This window comes from Scomber scombrus, chromosome 7 (assembly GCF_963691925.1).
Source record: "Scomber scombrus chromosome 7, fScoSco1.1, whole genome shotgun sequence".
NCBI lineage: Eukaryota > Metazoa > Chordata > Actinopteri > Scombriformes > Scombridae > Scomber > Scomber scombrus.
In genome coordinates, this window is record NC_084976.1 from 13,723,925 (window position 1) to 13,741,919 (window position 17,995).

Below are 17,995 nucleotides of genomic sequence, written 5' to 3' on the forward strand. Positions count from 1 at the left end.
TAGGTCTACACATGCCGAGTGAGTGATTCAGAGAAACAGCGCCCTCTTGAGGATAACACAGGAATACCTCTCCCTCATTCCACAACAGATCAGCCGCGTTGCCAATGGAAACAGACTCCAAACAATAAACATTAAAAACACGGGAAATCCCTGTGAAGAGGCCAACACTGAAGCCATGAGTTCACCTCTGTCGATGCTGAAGAAAACAAGACGCACCCCGCTGCAAGGCTCTGTGGATGAGCAGTGGTGAGTTACAAAGACTAGCAGGACTATGACTTTACTGTGCAGCTGTGAAAGGAAGGGAACATACTCACTGTAAGATACATTGTTTTTGATCTACAGCAGCAGACACAAAGTACCTTTCAGGAGGAATCTGTTAACAGGTATGCTGCCGGTTAAACCCTATAATAAAAATAACACTTTGATTTCATTTTTTACATTGCTCTTGTGTTTATTCCCCAGAATTTAAAGCAGCATTGGCTGAAAATAATGATTCCTCTGATCCAAATCCTCCTCTGACCTCTCACATTCAGCCCGGTGGGGCTGCATCCAACTCAAAGTCACAAGTCTCAGCAAAGAAAAGTGCAGGTTTTATCACATTTCTTTAAGAATACAGTACCACACTGATGAGACCACGCCCCCTTTATAAGTATTAAATAAAAGTTTAATTAATGCTTAATAAATCATATACTTTTTTCTTTTTTTCTTTTACATCCATAAGCCATTGATGAGCACAATTTTCTCTCTAAGCCACCATTACATGTATTAATAAGTCATTAATGACTTATTAAAGATAACCACCAATGTGACTTAGAAAGTCTTAATCAACAACGTTTAAGACCTGATGACTTCTCAAAACGTGTGAGGCATCCAGTCTTTTATTTAAAAAATGATATTTAATAAGCCATTAATAAAAAATTAAAGTTTTATAGTTATAAATGTTATATTTTTATGTGGATGCCTTGCAGTACATCATGAACAGTACATCTGAGATGTCTCCCTAAGGATTCAGATAGAACAAATGTTATGCTGATATAGAGGGGTTTTCATGACCTGGCAACCCAGAAATTATGCTTATTAATTACTTATGAATTATTGATTAAGTTATTAATTAATGCTTATAACCCCTTTATAAAGGGAGCCTTATCAGAAAGTGGTACTAAGAATACAATGGATGCCTTTTCATCATCAGGTGCCCCACCAAGTGACTTTGAGCTTATGTCTGTCATGATGCAGCGGCTGACCCTGCTGGAGAAAAAAGTGAGGAGCCAAGAGCAGGAGATCGAGCACAAGGTGAGCAAGCACCTCTTCCAGGTGAACAGCATCTTTAAAGGGTGTAAAACCACCCAGTTTACAATTTCTTTATTCTTCTGAAGAACAAACGGATTTCAGTCTTGGAGGAGAAAATGAGGGCTGTGAAAGAATCAGGTAATCCTCTACAACATATACTGCCTGACTTTATGGATACAAATGTTGTGTTTTGTCTGAATTCTGCCTGTCTGTGGATATAGGAAGTGCTCGTGATTTGAGTTGCAGAGTTGATCTTGAAAGAATTTGCCAGCAGCTGCAGAATCAAGTGCATGAAATGGAGGTAAGTTGTTTTAATGTATGGGACCATCAACAGTCGTCCTTATGAGCACAAATGTATTTGAGAGTTTATTTGAAGATAATATGAAGCTTAAGCCATCTGATGTAGTCAAATAGGGTGGATATCTTCTATTGTTACTGTCTTTTTAGTTTAAAAAAATCTCTTTGTGTTTTCGCTCAGTCAGTTCAAGGATTGTAATCTAAAAAGTTGACTTGTTTGACTTGATTTGATTAATTTGGACTGCTTCACTTTTGGCCATCATCACTTACATTAAAAGTGCATTATGAAGAGATCTCTTAATGGTCAGTATGAACAGGAGGTATAATTACAGCAAGAAAAACGTGTCAGTGTCCGTGTTTGGGCTCCTGATTGTTGTTTTAGGACAGACTTAAAAAAAATTTCATTTATGGTTTTATATTGTGATTAGCTCCATCTGAATTTTGCTGTTGTCTCTCTTGCAGGGCTTCCTAAATGACTACGGTTTGATCTGGGTGGGAGACGGGGAGTGTGAGCAGACACAGAGCTCAGAGAGAGGCCTCCGGCAGCCAGGTAGTCATCTTCACAGGGCTTGCGCTTCATCGCAGACATGTAGCTGGAATACTAAAATGACTCTTTCCTTCTGCAGGCACCTCTGGGGTCAGGAACTTCCACATGAACTTTGACCTGGTCCAGCAGAGGATCATGGAACTGAACATCCTTGCAGGTGAGGGAGAGTATTTCGTACAGTCGACGGCTACGGGGGCACAGCTAGCCAAAAAGGATCCTATCCAACTGAGACTCTACAGAAACGGCATCATCATGTTTGATGGTCCATTCCGCTCTTATGGGGAGCTCAGCACCCAGGTTAGCCCATTAAAACTGTGTAGTAACAATTCAAACTGGGATCTGAACCGGTTGTTGAAATCTTCTTTGTTTTGCAGCGGTGCATGCAGGATCTGATGGATGGGTATTTTCCGTCTGAGCTTCAAGAAAGATTTCCAGATGGTGTTCCTTTTGAGGTGTGTCTCTGTGTTTGTGTGTGTCTTTGTGCTGTTGATGTGCTAATGAGTAAACATGCAACTTTTTCTTAAGGTTCACGACAAGCGAGATGAACATTTTATCTTCAGTCTACTGGGAAATAAGTTTCCTGGAGAAGGAAAGGCTGTCAGTTCTCAGTTACCTGGTATGTCCTGCAAAATCACTCTGTCACTCCCACAAATTTAAATCTGTGACTGAAATCCTTTAACGACCAATTTGTGGATGACAGGTACGTTAAGCACGGTGGTGAAGCCCAGTCGAGTGATTGATATCAGGGTGAGGACGGCCCTGCAGGTAATCAGCCGAGAAAATCTACCTCATTACCTAACCCCTCCTGTCTTCACGTGTGATGAACATAAACTCTCTACAATATACTCATTGTCTATCAATTCATTTTCCCAGGATTCATCTGACGCCCACAGCAGCGACTCAGTGATCCTCATACACACACCAGCACTGCAGGCAATGAAGGAGAGGTATTTAAAATTGTATCAATTATTGTAATAATGCAGCAATATTTTTTTTTAAATATCATGAATCTTTAATAAAAAATGAGATTTAACATCAATAATTGACTCACCAGTAAAGATAAGCCATTTCAAACTCATGTTTAAACCTGCAAAAAAGATTATTTAAAATATTAGTGGATATTCTGACATTTTTAAACAATACCAAATAGACTACAAATTATGTTACAACCCTATGCAGTACGAGCATCACACAGTATATCCAGATACAAAATATACTGTGTGATGACGTCAAACATCATTTAACATTTAAACTATGTTGAAATTACAAGGAAAAGCAGGATTTAAGAACATACTACATGATGTAGACTGATTATAATCCTTTTTCAACCACAGCGACTGATTATGGAGATTACTGTATGCGCTGGTCTGAAAAATAGGGCAGATCAACATGGACAGCTAGCGACCGTCAGCTTATCACAGGATCTCTGACCACTAAAGAAGTCTGACCAGTGTTGGATTTATAGGCCTTAAACCAGATCTGGGTTACCACACATTGCTAATGAATATAATAATATATTACATCGTCCTTAGAGTTCCAGTATCACATTTTAACTCATATCTGTCAGTTATGATCAGTTTCTACACATCAACTTGTTCTAAGAATCAATAAGCTTTGTAAGTGTAACTCAGATGTCTTTAGATGTTATCTGGTCACCCGTCTCAGGCTGCAGACGTTCACCACTGACCGTCCCTCGTCTGCCCGTGATGTAATCACACTCAAGGTGAAGTCAGAGGACGGGAATCATACTTATATACTGAAAATGTGCCTCTCAGAAACTATCAGCCACCTGAAGCAGTATCTGCACAGACACAGGTGAGATCATTTCCTCCTTCTGACAGCACGTCATTACGATCATGTGACACTGATTATTTGTGATTACTGCTCTACAGAGGGGGTGGCCTCCCAGACTATGACATCATCAGCGCATACCCACAGTGCTGCTACGATGACGACAGCCAGACACTCCAATCGTGTGGACTCACGACTAACGCTACTCTGCTGATGCAAAAAAAGACAAATAAATAAATCTATAAACTGTTGTTTGGCCTGAGGGATTTTGTTAAACTGACGTCTTCATGTACGAGTTACAACACTGAGAAATAGAAATATTGTAGTTTAAGTCACTCAAAATGAAATCAACTGAATTTTCAAACAAATTTAAAACCAAAGAAAAAGTTGAAAATCTTTATTTCTAAAATATGCAAATACAAACAAGGACAAAGGTATGAAAATATAAACATCTTTTCCCTTTTGCAAAACATTTGAGATGTTAAGGCATGCAGAGCCTGACTTTCCAAAGAGAAATCTTGTGCTACTTGAAGTTTAAAAGGTCCCATGAAATGTAAAGATGGCTTGTGTGTCCCTGGGTGTGTTGATCTGTAAAGTTTGTCACACAAACATGTAACTGTTGCATATTTTCATATTAAAATCCCTTTTTCTCTCCCTGTAAAGTGTCAAGTTTATAATGGCTTTAGACTGCACACTCAGGGCAAAAATCCATCCAATACAATGTGATCTGTGACTTTGGGGGTGATCCAGCCAACCCCTCCGTCACCATCATCATCATCATCATCATTATCACCACCACCACATGGGATTAAAACATCAAACCGCCCCATCATCCTATTTAATACATCAAACTAAAAGAGAAAATTATCTGAAAGCCACTTCATGGGACCTTTACACACTGTGGATACCAAATTTGCTCAAAAACATTAGCATATTATCATCATTATTATTAATATTATTACAGAAACACATGAGGATCCAGAACGCTTTCACACTGAGTTGTCAATACAAACAAAAAACAAATAAATAATACTGAAGATCAATACTGGTTCTATGTTGTAACATTTATCAAACAATTAACCACTCTGGCGAATGCGAGTCAGCTGTCATCAACCTGAAACGTACAGTATGTTGTGAAGTTATTCGTCTACGTCGATCACCCAGACTAACTAGCTTTCATTAACTTCATCTATCCACCAGGAACACAAACAATGAGGTGTGTGTGGGGGGGGCTCCATGACGCGGCCCACAGTTATCCGCTACATTCATAGTCAGGGAATGTATTGACTATCCTACTGGTTGATACGCTGGGAGAAAAGGTCGTACTGGAAGAGTCAGGTGCAGACAGCCCTTTGTGGTTGGTCTGACATGAATTAGCATTGTGGTTGCAAACGTGACAAAAAGAAGAAGAAAAAAAAGGCACATGTTGGTTTTCATTCGGGACGAAAGCGCTCACAGACATTTCGCGGACTTGCACCGCCGCCTTGACCAGTTTCTTTGGTAATAAAACAGTTGTAGGCCTGGTGGTGTGAGAGCGCTGGTTTGGTATTAAATCCTTCAGTTATTAAACCTCACAGCAGAGTCTCGTGTTACGGTGTCCGCCATTTTAAATAATGGCATGTTAGTAAAATTTCCTTGTGAATTCACTTAAAAGCGCAGATTAAAATATCTTCAGTTGATTGTCAACCACTTGTTGGATCATTTCCCTCAAGAGGGAAATGGAGAGTTAAATAAATTATATTTTTGGGACTTCTACACAAATAATTATCCACTAAAGAAGGGAGAAAGTATAAGACTGTTTTGTAGATGACAGCATCGTGTCATCATTATTAAAAAACACACACAAACACACAAAATAATCAAGGATCAAGTATTAGAGGTAAGTTACTTTCTGTTAGCCCTTGGACTGAAATAGATGAACTCATGGGGAGGAAGGGAGGTTTGAGCTTGAGAATCAGCGTGCAGTCAGTCAGTCGAGAGAAGTGGAAGCTAAACCATTTGGGCTTTCCTCTGTCCTCATTTCAAGAAAATTAAAAATCCAGTCCTCTTCCTGACATTCAACAACTAGGCATCACAGACGAGCCCGTTTTAGAAGCTTCTGAGGTGAAAATGGGGCACACTCAGGTTCCAGGTTATTGGGTGATGCAGTTTTCTCCCATATCCTGCGCGTAACGGTCCAGTATCACATTACGTAATCCCTCAACATCTCGACGGAGCTGCTGTGCTTCAACCAACTTCTTCTGCAGCACCTCTGGACTCATCCAGTCCTCATCCTGTCCTGCCACTGGTAGAGGGGCTGGAAAAACAAACACTGATTCATGTTGGAATGTTCTCCCCACACAAACTTTTTAACAGCACTAATGATTTCCTGACACTATTTATCACACTGGTTAGTAGACATTTATTACAGTTTTGAAGAGAGTTTTTAGCTTACATGTGAGGCCCAGCAGCAGGGACAGGTTGGGGTCCTGTCCCTGGGCTCTCTGGGTCAGAATGCTACACAGGGAGCGCAGGTCACTGAGGCAGGAAGCAATCTCCAGATGAAGCCTCTGTGTCAGACGAGCTCCGGCTGGCTGCAGGGCAGAGGAAGCCTGGTTAGTGCTCCTCTGCTCCGGATTGCTCATCTGCTCCCGCAGGGTGAGATTCTGCTCCATCAGCTCTTGGTTCTGGGCCGAAAGCTGCAACAGTGGTCAGCGTTGACGTTATCCAATGGAAGAGTCAGGCTACATAAAATACTCACAGCTGTTGCTCATCAAACTGGGCAACAGGATACATTTTGGGGGTTTGTCTGTATCTCACCTCTTTCATTGCTGTGTGGAGCTCTGACATGTTCTGCTCTTTGGCCAACACCTCCTCTCTCAGAGCCTGAGAGCTGCTGTCTTCCTGAGATATCTGCTCCTCCAAAGCCTGAAAAAACAGACAATTAATGTTGCACAGATCTAACACAACAGGAACCACACAGCTGTTTACACTCACTGTAAAGAGTTAAATACCTGAATCTGGGAGCCCAGTTGTTCCAACATCCGGTGCTGCTTCTCAATTACCTAAAAATAAAATAGAAAATAGAGCTTTTAAAACAGTCACTTCCTGCTTTGGCATAAAACAACAGCACAACGAGGTGTAGTCTATCATTTTTGTATCTTTTGCAGTGTATTAATCAAACTGCACTCAGCATGTGCTAAACTAAACAGTCCAACAGCTCCAAATATATCCTTTTTGCCTTCAGTCAGTCAACAGAGTAAAGTTTCTACACTGATGCCTGCTGGTTAGTTCTGTTTAATGAGCTCAAATTCCTTTTATTTTAATATCAAATTACATCACCCATTCTTCTCTCTGTGAAGTAAACTTTCAAAAGAAGACATTAAAAGACAAGCTACACTCAAACCAGAATAACCAATAAGACTAAGCAAAGATGAAACGTGTGCTCAGCGTTGATGAACAGTTTACTGGTGCACACTTTAACCACAATGTACAGTTAGTGACTTCGAGAGAAATGAGCACTTCCCTGTAATTTAAAACTGAACACACACTTCTTCTAAACAGTCAGATCAAACTTTAGAAGTCATATACACACCATATCGACATATCAGGAGTAAATGTATTCATTCTAAGTGGGCTTTTTATTTATTTTTTGAAATAACAAAAGACCTTTTTGAGTCTCTGCTGCTCCTCTTTCAAAGCACAGTTCTCTCCTCTGAGCTTTTCAATATCCAGTGAAGGCAGTCGGGCTCCATCCTCCAGGCCCTGCTGCACCCGCTGCTGCATGCTAATGAGGACAAATATAAAAACAAAAAAAACAAACACAGAACACACATTATGCAGAGTTATTACTGTCTCTTTGTACACTGAGTGAAGATAATTACCATACCAACTGAGAAGATGTGTTTTCTACAGCCTGTGTGTGTACATACTCAGTAATGGTGGTCAGAAGGTCTCTCTCTCTGCGTTTCTGCTCCTCCAGCTGTGCATCTTTTTCCCGTATCTGTGAGCGTGTCGCCTCTAGACAGACCTCCAACTCTCTTACTTTGTCTTGTAGCTGAGCCGCCTGCTGCTCAGCCTCCAGAAGCTGATGCAAAAAGAACAGTAAAGAAAAAAACCCATCCATATTCAACACTGATCATGATTCATCATTTATACTCACTGGCCTATGTAGTGTAAAAAAAAAAAACCTATCCTGACCTGCTTGTTCTGGCCCTGGTAGTCCTCCAAGGTGGGCAGGTCAGCGAGATAGCGCTCCAGAGTCTCAATCCGCTGCTGGTTCTCTCTCTTCAGCTCTGCCTCCTTCTGACACTTCTTCTTCAGGTTGCTGATGTGCTTGTCTCGACTCCGGATCTGCACAAGTAGGACATTATTGTAAGTGGGATAATATGCTCTAAATATAACCGGTGAAGGTGTTACACTTTATTTGTAAAAGACTGAGTGAGAGTCTTGAGGTGAGAACGTGTTCACAAACACTCTCACATGTTGGTTTCAGAGTAAAACCTTCAGTTCTTTTCTACTTTCTCAATGAAAATAAGTAAAGCCAACATGCAAAATATAATCTACACATTTTACAGGTTTTGAACACCTTATATTCATGACTAACATGAACAAAGAACAGAAATGTAAATGCCACTTAAATAGAAGCAAAGTGAACGCAATAGTGCCAGCAGATCCTGTGTTCTTTGTGCAGTTTGTCATTTAAACTGTTTAGTGCAACACCAAATGTTAGGCAATCACGTACCCTCTCTTCCTGTTTCTTCATCTCCTCTGCGTGCCTCTCGCAGGTCTCTTTCAGGCTGTCAGTCAGTCGGCGTGTCTCAGCCTCAACTGCCCCCAGCCTGTGCTCTGCCTCCGCCTTCTCCAGGGCAACACAGTCGGTGCGCTCGGCAAACTGCGCCCGCAGGAAGGCATTCTCCCTCTGAGCTTCCTGTAATGTCACCATGTGAAACTGAGATTTCAGTGAAGTTCTTCAGGGTAGATCGTTTGCACAGATGATGAGAAGATTACAACAACTTTTCAATGTTTTTTCCTGACCTGTAGCCGCAGCATACACATGTCCCCATAAGAAGCCCCTCTGCTCAGGAGGGCTCCATGGACTTGCAGCTCGCTTTCTCTCAGACGCTGCTCCAAGTGGTTCATATGTTGCTTTTGTCTGCAGCATGACCAGAACAACAACAGTGTCAACTACGTGGAGAGAAATACAGCCTGCAGAGCCCCGAGTGTTATGAGACAAATTTATATACAGATTTTATTACACCACCCCTTCCCAACATGAGAAATAAAACTATTAGAAACACTTGCCGCTCAATAATAAGCTCCTTCTCCTTCAGCAGACTCTCGCTGGCTTTGACCAGAGCGTCCCACTTGCCAGACTCTGTGTGCATGGGCGTTGAGTATAAAGATGGATACTGACCCACTCCTGCACTCATTAACTGAGACAAAGACACAGAAACATGTGACAGAAACCATTAGAGCTGCAACATGAAACAAAAATATGAAGTGCTGAAGATTTACACATGCATAGTTTTGACCTTGAAAATACATCAACTGTCTACAAAGATAACTTCCTCCTTATCTTAGCACAATATAGATATATTATATAATATAATACACACAGTAGAAGTGTAAACTGTAAAAATAGCCTTACTTAACATGATCCCAATTAAATTATTTTTATACTCTTTCATCTGACATACTTGGATACATTTTGTCGATAATAACAGTCAATTTCAAATCGTTATGACAAAAGAGACACAAAACTTGACAAATATGATGTAAAGTTAATCTTTTTTTAGTATATAATGTAATATGCACGCACTGATGATTTAAAGTATTTCTTCCAACACACACACACACACACACACACACACACACACACACACACACACACACACACACACACACACACACACACACACACACACACACACACACACACACACACACACACACACACACACACACACACACACACACACACACACACACACACACACACACACACACGCACGCACACACACACACACACACACTGGTGTCGTCGTGTTTTCCTGCCCTGACAAATAAATTAAGCACCATAAATGAATAAATGAAAGTTGAACTCAAATCACAAAGAAATAATGTCTTCATACAGTAAAAACTGTTAATGGTCCTAGTTGTATTTCGCCCAATAGAAGTATGTCAAATATGTAAATAGCTTCAAAGAACAGTGTTTAAGTGATAAAGTGTTAGTTAATGTGTCAGTAACATAGTAGAGGAGGCAAAAGTCACGCTCGAGTGGAAAACACTCAACGGTCAGCATCTGCCAACATTCAGTCAAACAGGGAAAAACATAAAATAACTGCTGAAAGCTGTTATGCAACAGATTTTTACCATTTTGATTTCTTACAGACGGCAAAAGGGAAGCAGGTGACACGAGAAGCTGTCGGTGTTAACAAAGCACACAATTTTCTGAAATAAACATCCAATAAAATCTACTTTTATAAACCTTACAGACACCACAATATCCTTTGAGGTTCTTGTTATTTTTTTGCTGCTTGGTTTGACAAATCCTTCCATAAAATAGGACAGACGCCTGTGTGCCTTCAGGCTTTGCTTAGTCAAGAGTAACATTATTTCGCCGATGTTGAGCTACGTGTCAGGAACCTAATTTCTGGCCCTACTTAAATGTCCAAAGACTACCGGCTGCTCCACTTGTCTGCTCTGATGGCCTTTACTTTATCTAAGTAATATTTCATTTTCTGCACCCTATTCATAGCAGCCATGACGACATTTGTTTTGCCACCCAGCTGTGGTACTGCTTGAAATAGTGACATCAGTGCCTACTCTACTGCAGTCTAAAAAGAGCTGTGACTGTTATGAATACAATATTAGAAACCCTCGGCAGTCCCAGCTTTGTGCCGCTGATTTCTTGTTGAATGAAAACTCACCTGCATTTGTTCCACTTGCAGCCGTAAACTCTCCAGTTGCTGCTTTTGCTGCCAGCTGGAAAGTTCACTACATCTGTCCTGCCGCAGTGGCTCATAACCTTTGGAGCCGGCCTGCTCCCTCAGCAGAGCCTGTGTCTGCAGGCTGAGGGGGCTCGCATAAACCCCGGCAGATCCGGCCCCACCGGGCTGACTGCCCCTCTGACTGGAGGGCTCTGCTGTGCCAGATACCCCTGGCCTCGCTTCAGGCAGAACTTTATAGCTGTGGTCCATGCCTCCCCTGTAGGCCTCAGACATCCCTGTCGTCTGTAATCGGAGTCTAACATCAGGGCACAACCCCCCCAACAGGGCTGACTGATTTAGCGTGGGTTCCACAGCAGGAGTGTCAAACCTGTGGCCTTCGTCCACTCGTGTGTGATCTGCAGGGAAAAGTGAGTGGTCCAGCCCATTGACAAGGCTTCGGTAGCGGCTCAGGCAGTCTGGCTTTGGCCCCACAAGGTCGCTTCCCAAGCCAGCCTGAGCATCCAAGTTGGGCGAAGATGCTGATTTGGAGAGAGAGGAAGACTTGGAGGTGGAGCTGCTCGGAGTTCTGGAGCTAGAGGAAGACCGGTGACCCTCGACTGAGGACAGGGACTCCTCTTGGACACACGGCTGGGGCTTAGAGGCCGGGGCTCCGGCCGTGGATGGCATGACATGTGCAGTTGGTATGGGAATCTGGCTGCGAATGGGCTGGAAAGAGGGGCTGCTGCTGGAACTGCAGAAATCTTGAAAGGGCAAAAGAAGAAATAATTATTACGTTACGACTGTTATTCTATCGCTGTTTAATACACAGACGTACCACGTTAAATCAGTGCAAGAGGATCTGGAACACTACTGCGGGCCATTTCCTCTATTTTCAGTTGGTGATGTAAAGTAGATGCAGCAGGGTTTATGGGTGGCCTACTTTGTTGATGAGGTGTCACCACGGAAAGAATTAACTGGCTCTGACTGACTCAACCAAGGGAATAGGCTTAAATATAGACTTAAACCAATGTGCAGACTTAAAATCATTTGAATTACATGATTAAGAAAAAATGTGTTTGTTGGATAGTGTTTAATAAAACTAGCCGCTGTGCTGCTGTGTGTAGCTGCACGCCGAGGAGACTTCAGTAACCAAAGTGCTGACGAAAGGGTCTAAATGCTTTAATTATTCCCTTGTTAACATACACCCTCAGATCACACCCAATCCACTCTATAAAACATGCACAAACATTTCTTCACTTGGAAACCTCAGAGATCGTCACAACACACTGCAGGAAAAACAGCAAGATCACTGCAACCAACCCACAGCCATCTCCACAAGCCTCAACACAGTTTCAAGTTACATAACTCTGATTTCAACAGCATTACAAACCTGAGAGACCTGTTGAAGTCTGGAGACCAGGCTAGAGCACAGGAAACATGTTATTAGCTGTGGCATTTTCTCTAAAGCCGAGCTGAGGTGAACCTAGCTGCAGGACACTTTAAATCTAAACAGTCCGTCGTCTGCATTTCTGGGCAGTGCAGAATCCACCTCTGAAGCAGCGCAGCAGGCAGGCCCCGTGCCCAAAAGCCGTATTGTCCTCGATCAGCCAAAACAGCATGTACCAAGCTCGGAGCAAACGCATACAAACAGGCATACACAGGAAAGGTTAGGGGTATTTATAGCCCACCTCTCAAGTTACAGGGTGATCTGTGGGTGCCGCTTATTTAAGCACCTTGCCTCCTCCCACTGAAACACACATCACACACACGTGTACATCCACAGTCAAAAGAGTGAATGGCGTTTTATCTCCCTGCTCAGTTTAAACCACAGCTTTGTTAAACTGGAAACTTAATGAAATCACAGTGAATAATAATCATTAGTGATAAAAATGCAAGAATATTCAAAAGAAAACTACATCAAGTATTCAAGAAGATAAAACCTCAAATATAAAAAGAGCCCTGAGGCGCACTGATTCAGGACTGGCTAAAACAAGTCTGAACTACGCTGTGAGAAGAACACACATTCCTGCATTTACAAAATATATCATAATGACAGTTACCTGTTTTTACTTTACCTCTTAAAAAGGGGGTTTGCTATTTTAAAGCCTTCACATTCTCAGTATGCTCCCCAGTAGTAGCTACAACAGGTCATTATTGTGACTAAATTTGGGGTTAATTGTCATGTTGCTAGGCATCGCTGCCAGTTTACGTGCCAGGAAATGCTGTGCCAGAAACGGCAGCAAAACTCAACATTTGTAACAAGGCAACGGAGGTCAGTGAGGAGCCGAGACGTTTATTCCCACAAAGAGACAACAGCTGGAATAGTAACGAACCAGAGACCACAACAAAATTGTGCAAACCCAGAGATTAATGAATGTGAGGTAACCAGTGAGGAAATGGATTAATTTTTGCTTGAATACAGCTTCAGGACTCCTGGGACCCGGAGCTGGATCGATGTGTTCAGGACTGAAAGATGACACCGGACTCCTGGACAGGGAGCACATTCGGTTGTGTGGAAGATGTAAAAGATACACATCTACTCAAGACTGATTTATGGAAGGTCGCACAGAAATTAAACAGTCACGCAATGTTTTTAATTTAAGCTTTGACAAAAGGTTTAAGTAGTCTCCATGATAACCAGATACAGTCCTCCAGTCAGCTTGTTTAGTTACATTAGATCATCCTGACCGAGACTAATTAAACAAGAATGTCACGCCGTGTCCTAACTGAGTGCGACTAAATCAGTTTCATTGGGTTGTTCTCTAGTCTTGTCCGAACTGTTGCAGCGCTGCAGCGCACAGTGTGTTGAGCTCAACTTTCATAGAACGTTGTGTTTCTATTAACCTTCTGTCACTCACGTTTCACGTGCGTCATAGACAGGAAACAGCTGATTAATTCACGACGATCGCTCCTCATTTTATTACAAAAAAATAAAAACATAAACGAGGCAGCAGCCAACTGGAGAGAGATCGGCTGTTGGTATGTTGTCATTTCCAATAAAGAAACATTTAAATATCACAATGTAAAAAGTGTGTTTTCTGTTTTGAAACGTAGGATGAGTACTCTACCATCGTTTACTTGAGTGGTTACGTTTACAGTCCGACATGACGTAAAAAGTGCATATTTAATGGATTCAGTGTAGACAGAGCATTCGTAGTGACGGTCAAACACTTGCATGATGTTAGGACGCAGCTCCACAAGTTATCTGAGGTGACACAGTCAAATATCAGGAAGATAATACAATCTCCATGGCGATGTGGTAACACTACGCTGTCATAGTCAAAATATGACAGTGTCCACGGCATATTGAAACTCCAGGTGTGCAACATGAAAGGCATGTGTCAAGCCTTCGACAGTTTTGTCAAAAACATGAAGCCACAACCATAAATGAGCCTCAACACTTTCTCCCCGTACCGATCAGAAAAGCACCAAAACACACGTAAACGTATATGAACATGGTCCTTCACAATGGCTCATATTCCAGCTGACCCTGATGGTTATGGAAACTACTGACACCCATCAGATTCTTTCCAATCCGAGTCCAGATCCACGACCATGTTTAACAGCTGCCAAAAGACCATATGAGACGAAGGCATCATGAGGACAAGTTTTCCTAACTGCTAACAGTCAGTGGTTTTTGTTCTTATACCCGTTTTACGTCTTTCTGTGTTGTCCTCAGTCGTGAATTGTTTCCAAATGGCAGCCCTGACATAAATACCACCTCCATGTGGCACAAACCCGACAGTCTTGATTCACTTTTGATAATTCTGCAGACAACTATTTTTGGTAATATGTCTTGAAACACAAGACTTCATCCCTCTGAATACTGAACCTTTCTAATATTGTGTTTCTGTTATTTTGAGCACAGAACATAAACAAGCAGCTCAAAACTCTTCAAATGTGATATTTCACACCACAGGCAAGAGTCCAGTTTCCATTTAGCTGTCCAGTCCTGGTATCCAAACATCCAATCCTCCCAATTAGTCTAAACACAAGAGCGGCACAGCAGAGCCTTGGGGCATTTTTGACTGGTACTTTAATCCACCTCTGCAAATCTCTGGAGCACCCACAGTGGATCATGAACATTTTTCTCACTCTATAAATAGCCTAAGAAACAACATGAACATGAAGAAAACATCTTTCCTGCCTAAGCACAGAAAATGGGGTTGAGTCTGAGGGCCATGCAAAGCTTCTCACCCCCATTATATATTATAGGGTTAGGGTTCTTAACTCTCAAGTTGGCTTAAAAACTGATTTAAAAGCACATAATTGTAGTGGACGTCTTGTAAATTGCATGTATGCAGCAGACTGTTATACATTTTTAAGAAAGCAGCCACCATTCAAGCTCGTAACTCAGGCTGGTTGCAAACTGGAGCTCCCTCACTGACAGACAGCCTTCAAATACAGTTGCATAACACACACTGCAGGCAGGAAGAACAACCAAGAGTCACCTTCTGTGCTGTCAGATGCCGAGGTGCCAAGTCCAGTGTCCCCGCTGTCCGATGTTCCAGGCCGGCGGCCAAAGCGACTTTGGAACTTCTCTGACACAGCTGGTGTCTGCCACTCCATGTCCGCAAACCGAGCTAATGTATATTTGTGAAGCAGGACAATGGCAACAGAGGGGTATATTAACACACGCTGGACTTACACAGAAATGAACACATTTTGACGACAGTGTGTCAACTCACCCGCTGGTTTGGAGTCAATATATCTCTGTGAGGTTTTCATTCCATACAAGACAATGTCACCTGATAGAGATGAGGTGAGAGAAAGAGAAAAACCATATAGTACACAGTACAGTAACACTAATAACACATTTTAAGGTTTTATTGTTTGTGTGTTTTAAATTACACCAATTTGACAAAATGATCACTGCCCAAATTCTTGAAATACCTCACTGAAGGTTAGTTTAATTTGCCTCTCAAGTCACTTCAGCAAATAAGTGAATATCTGAAAAACTGGTTATTAATATTTTAGTTGGCTGGGAGACTATTCAAAGTGTGTGTTTGACTTTCACGGTGAATCACAGACATTATGCTTTCTTTCCTCTCCTGCACACTGACTATTATGAACTGAAAGATCTAGGCGCTGGGCTTTAACAGCTGTTCGTTATTGACTGATTTGCTCACCTATCACACTCATTTGCCCCTCAACATGCCAGGAACAACCTCGGCATACTTTTCTTGGTACCAACAAAAATAACAACATGAGCACATGTCGTCCCGTTACATAATCCCGTTACACAAACATTTCTACCCCTGAGAGGCTTCAGGACACTCTACATCATTTATAACGAGCAGATATAACGATTTTCTTGTGGGAAAAGACGCCGCCAGCAGCTTGGTTCTTACCAACGAAGCTAATCCTCTTGTCTAGATCGTTAATTCATAAAGGAAATGACTCGCTAACGCAGCTAACTATCAGCTAACCGTGACTAATCGTTAAATTGAATATGTTAAATGTTATAAGACTGACGTTAGCTAACACCAAAATGCGACAATGGTAGCTATTCAAGGTCTGTGTTACTCTAAAAGCAGTAATTTTTCTTCTATCTCCTCGCAGTAATGTTCATTTTTACACCAACATCGTTAACCTTTTTAGCTAATCCAGGACAAATCCGTTTCCGTTTAACAAGCCAGCTAACAGCTAACTCTGCTTAGCTAACCTACTCGCGTTAAGTTACCATTAAAAGCTCTAAAGGAAACATCTGTCACCTTTCCTGCTAACATTATTGTAGCTACGCATGCTGTTAATACCAAACAAAGCTTACCTTTTCCTTCGCATTAACACGAAACACAGTAATAAATCTCGGTTTCAGGCTGCCAACCGTCCGCTGCTCGCTGCTCCTCTGACTGCACTCACTCAGCCGACAGAGGCACGGGAGGCGCTTGTTTAACCACATAGCGCCGCCCGTTTAGGAGGGGCGGTTCTGTTTGAGGACATCCTTTCTGATGTTATACTCCTATGCAGTAGTTAAACGCGAAGACTAAAGCGCTTAGCTAGGATCGCAGTATTCGTAAGACTCTTCATAAAATATTATTGCAGATGCTGCTGCGGCAAAAAAAAAGAGGTTGGGTTCATTATGTCATATGACCAGAGACCGTCACAGCAACACAAAACGAGCCAACCTAACCAAGATGCATTGAGATGCCTAGAATAACCTAGAAAATAAGGATTTAAAGTTATTGAACAGTTTATGTTTAATAATACCACAGACTATTTAGCAATTTATAGCAAAAATAACTTTATTAAACAATATAATGTAAACAAAAAATGTTTTACCAATCGTAGACTATATTATCATTGAACAGCGGATATTAACTATCTCACTACGTTCATCATTTTATATGCCATAATTACGGCACAATGTACCATAATAACCTTTTCTATTTGACTATTTGACTATTTGACTATTTTGTTTCATTTTATTCTATTTGTGTATGCTGGACCATGCTGTTGTGACATTTAAATTTCCCCTGGGACCAATAAATATATTTCTTATTCTAAAAAATATGTGATATCTTTATTTGTTGCATTAAAAAGCATAGTGTAACTAAGGAAATTTCATGTTGTATTTTTCAGTGGCTATACTAAAATTTTGTTATTTAAAAGGTTCTGCTTTTCACTCCTAGTGGCTTTGTCAGCTCACACAAAACACAACAGCTTTGAATGGCAAAGAAGTGAAAATACCACAAATGCTGACATCAGTTCGTTGTAGGAAGTTGGGACATCGACAATGATGTGTAAAACCTTACCTGACAAAAGGCTACTGTAATGTCAGGACTCTTTGCAGTAGCTGACTGTTTCCATTCTGTCTTTCCTTTTTGTTATTATAATGAATGAATAACTTTTGGTGCCTCAAAAATGTGCCTGACATTTCTCTATAATAAAGAAAAGGTCTTGTGAATCATCATAATGCAAGTTGTCCAACATGTCTGCCTCAGTTATGCTGTTTGGGTTTCAAGAGCTGAGATAGTTGCTGTAATAAAGAAATAATGGTCATGTTAGAGTTTTATTTTCTTTTTGTTCAGTATGTGACTGACACAACACCATTTGTCCCACAGGAGAGGAAGAACAAGGAGCCTCTGGACTGTTTTTGAGGTATACTAAATGGAAAAGATAAGAAATAAATAATGATATGTCATAATAGAATAATCTA

General features: G+C 41.4%; 2 protein-coding genes across 2 annotated transcripts; one reads left to right on the plus strand and one right to left on the minus strand.

Moving 5' to 3' along the window:
• Positions 1-175: 175 nt before the first annotated feature.
• On the plus strand, positions 176-4,162 carry ubxn11 (UBX domain protein 11). The gene is made up of 15 exons (XM_062422445.1): positions 176-246; positions 343-383; positions 463-588; positions 1,193-1,293; positions 1,377-1,428; positions 1,512-1,591; positions 2,050-2,137; positions 2,214-2,431; positions 2,509-2,586; positions 2,660-2,750; positions 2,835-2,899; positions 3,008-3,081; positions 3,250-3,252; positions 3,818-3,949; positions 4,027-4,162. The coding sequence occupies exons 1-15, from the start codon at positions 176-178 to the stop codon at positions 4,160-4,162; spliced, it is 1,356 nt and encodes a 451-aa protein (XP_062278429.1).
• A 145-nt stretch (positions 4,163-4,307) lies between these two features.
• cep85 (centrosomal protein 85) lies at positions 4,308-16,690 on the minus strand. Its single transcript, XM_062422738.1, has 14 exons — positions 16,607-16,690; positions 15,525-15,584; positions 15,288-15,419; positions 10,837-11,597; positions 9,209-9,339; positions 8,942-9,059; positions 8,649-8,834; positions 8,105-8,257; positions 7,837-7,991; positions 7,574-7,691; positions 6,919-6,969; positions 6,725-6,832; positions 6,360-6,603; positions 4,308-6,221 (listed from the first exon to the last, which is right to left on the minus strand). The coding sequence occupies exons 2-14, from the start codon at positions 15,562-15,564 to the stop codon at positions 6,058-6,060; spliced, it is 2,361 nt and encodes a 786-aa protein (XP_062278722.1). The 5' UTR covers positions 15,565-15,584; positions 16,607-16,690; the 3' UTR covers positions 4,308-6,057.
• Between the last annotated feature and the right edge of the window lie 1,305 nt (positions 16,691-17,995).

Excerpts from the sequence above, each read along its gene's own strand:
- ubxn11 (XM_062422445.1), top strand. The coding sequence starts at position 176 with ATGAGTTCACCTCTGTCGATGCTGAAGAAAACAAGACGCACCCCGCTG. Across the intron at positions 2,138-2,213 it reads GAGAGGCCTCCGGCAGCCAG|GCACCTCTGGGGTCAGGAAC; the intron begins GTAGTCATCTTC and ends TTCCTTCTGCAG. Across the intron at positions 2,900-3,007 it reads GGGTGAGGACGGCCCTGCAG|GATTCATCTGACGCCCACAG; the intron begins GTAATCAGCCGA and ends TCATTTTCCCAG.
- cep85 (XM_062422738.1), bottom strand. The coding sequence starts at position 15,564 with ATGAAAACCTCACAGAGATATATTGACTCCAAACCAGCGG. Across the intron at positions 9,340-10,836 it reads TGCAAGTGGAACAAATGCAG|TTAATGAGTGCAGGAGTGGG; the intron begins GTGAGTTTTCAT and ends TCTTTGTCTCAG. Across the intron at positions 6,970-7,573 it reads AGCAGCAGAGACTCAAAAAG|GTAATTGAGAAGCAGCACCG; the intron begins GTCTTTTGTTAT and ends TTTTATTTTTAG.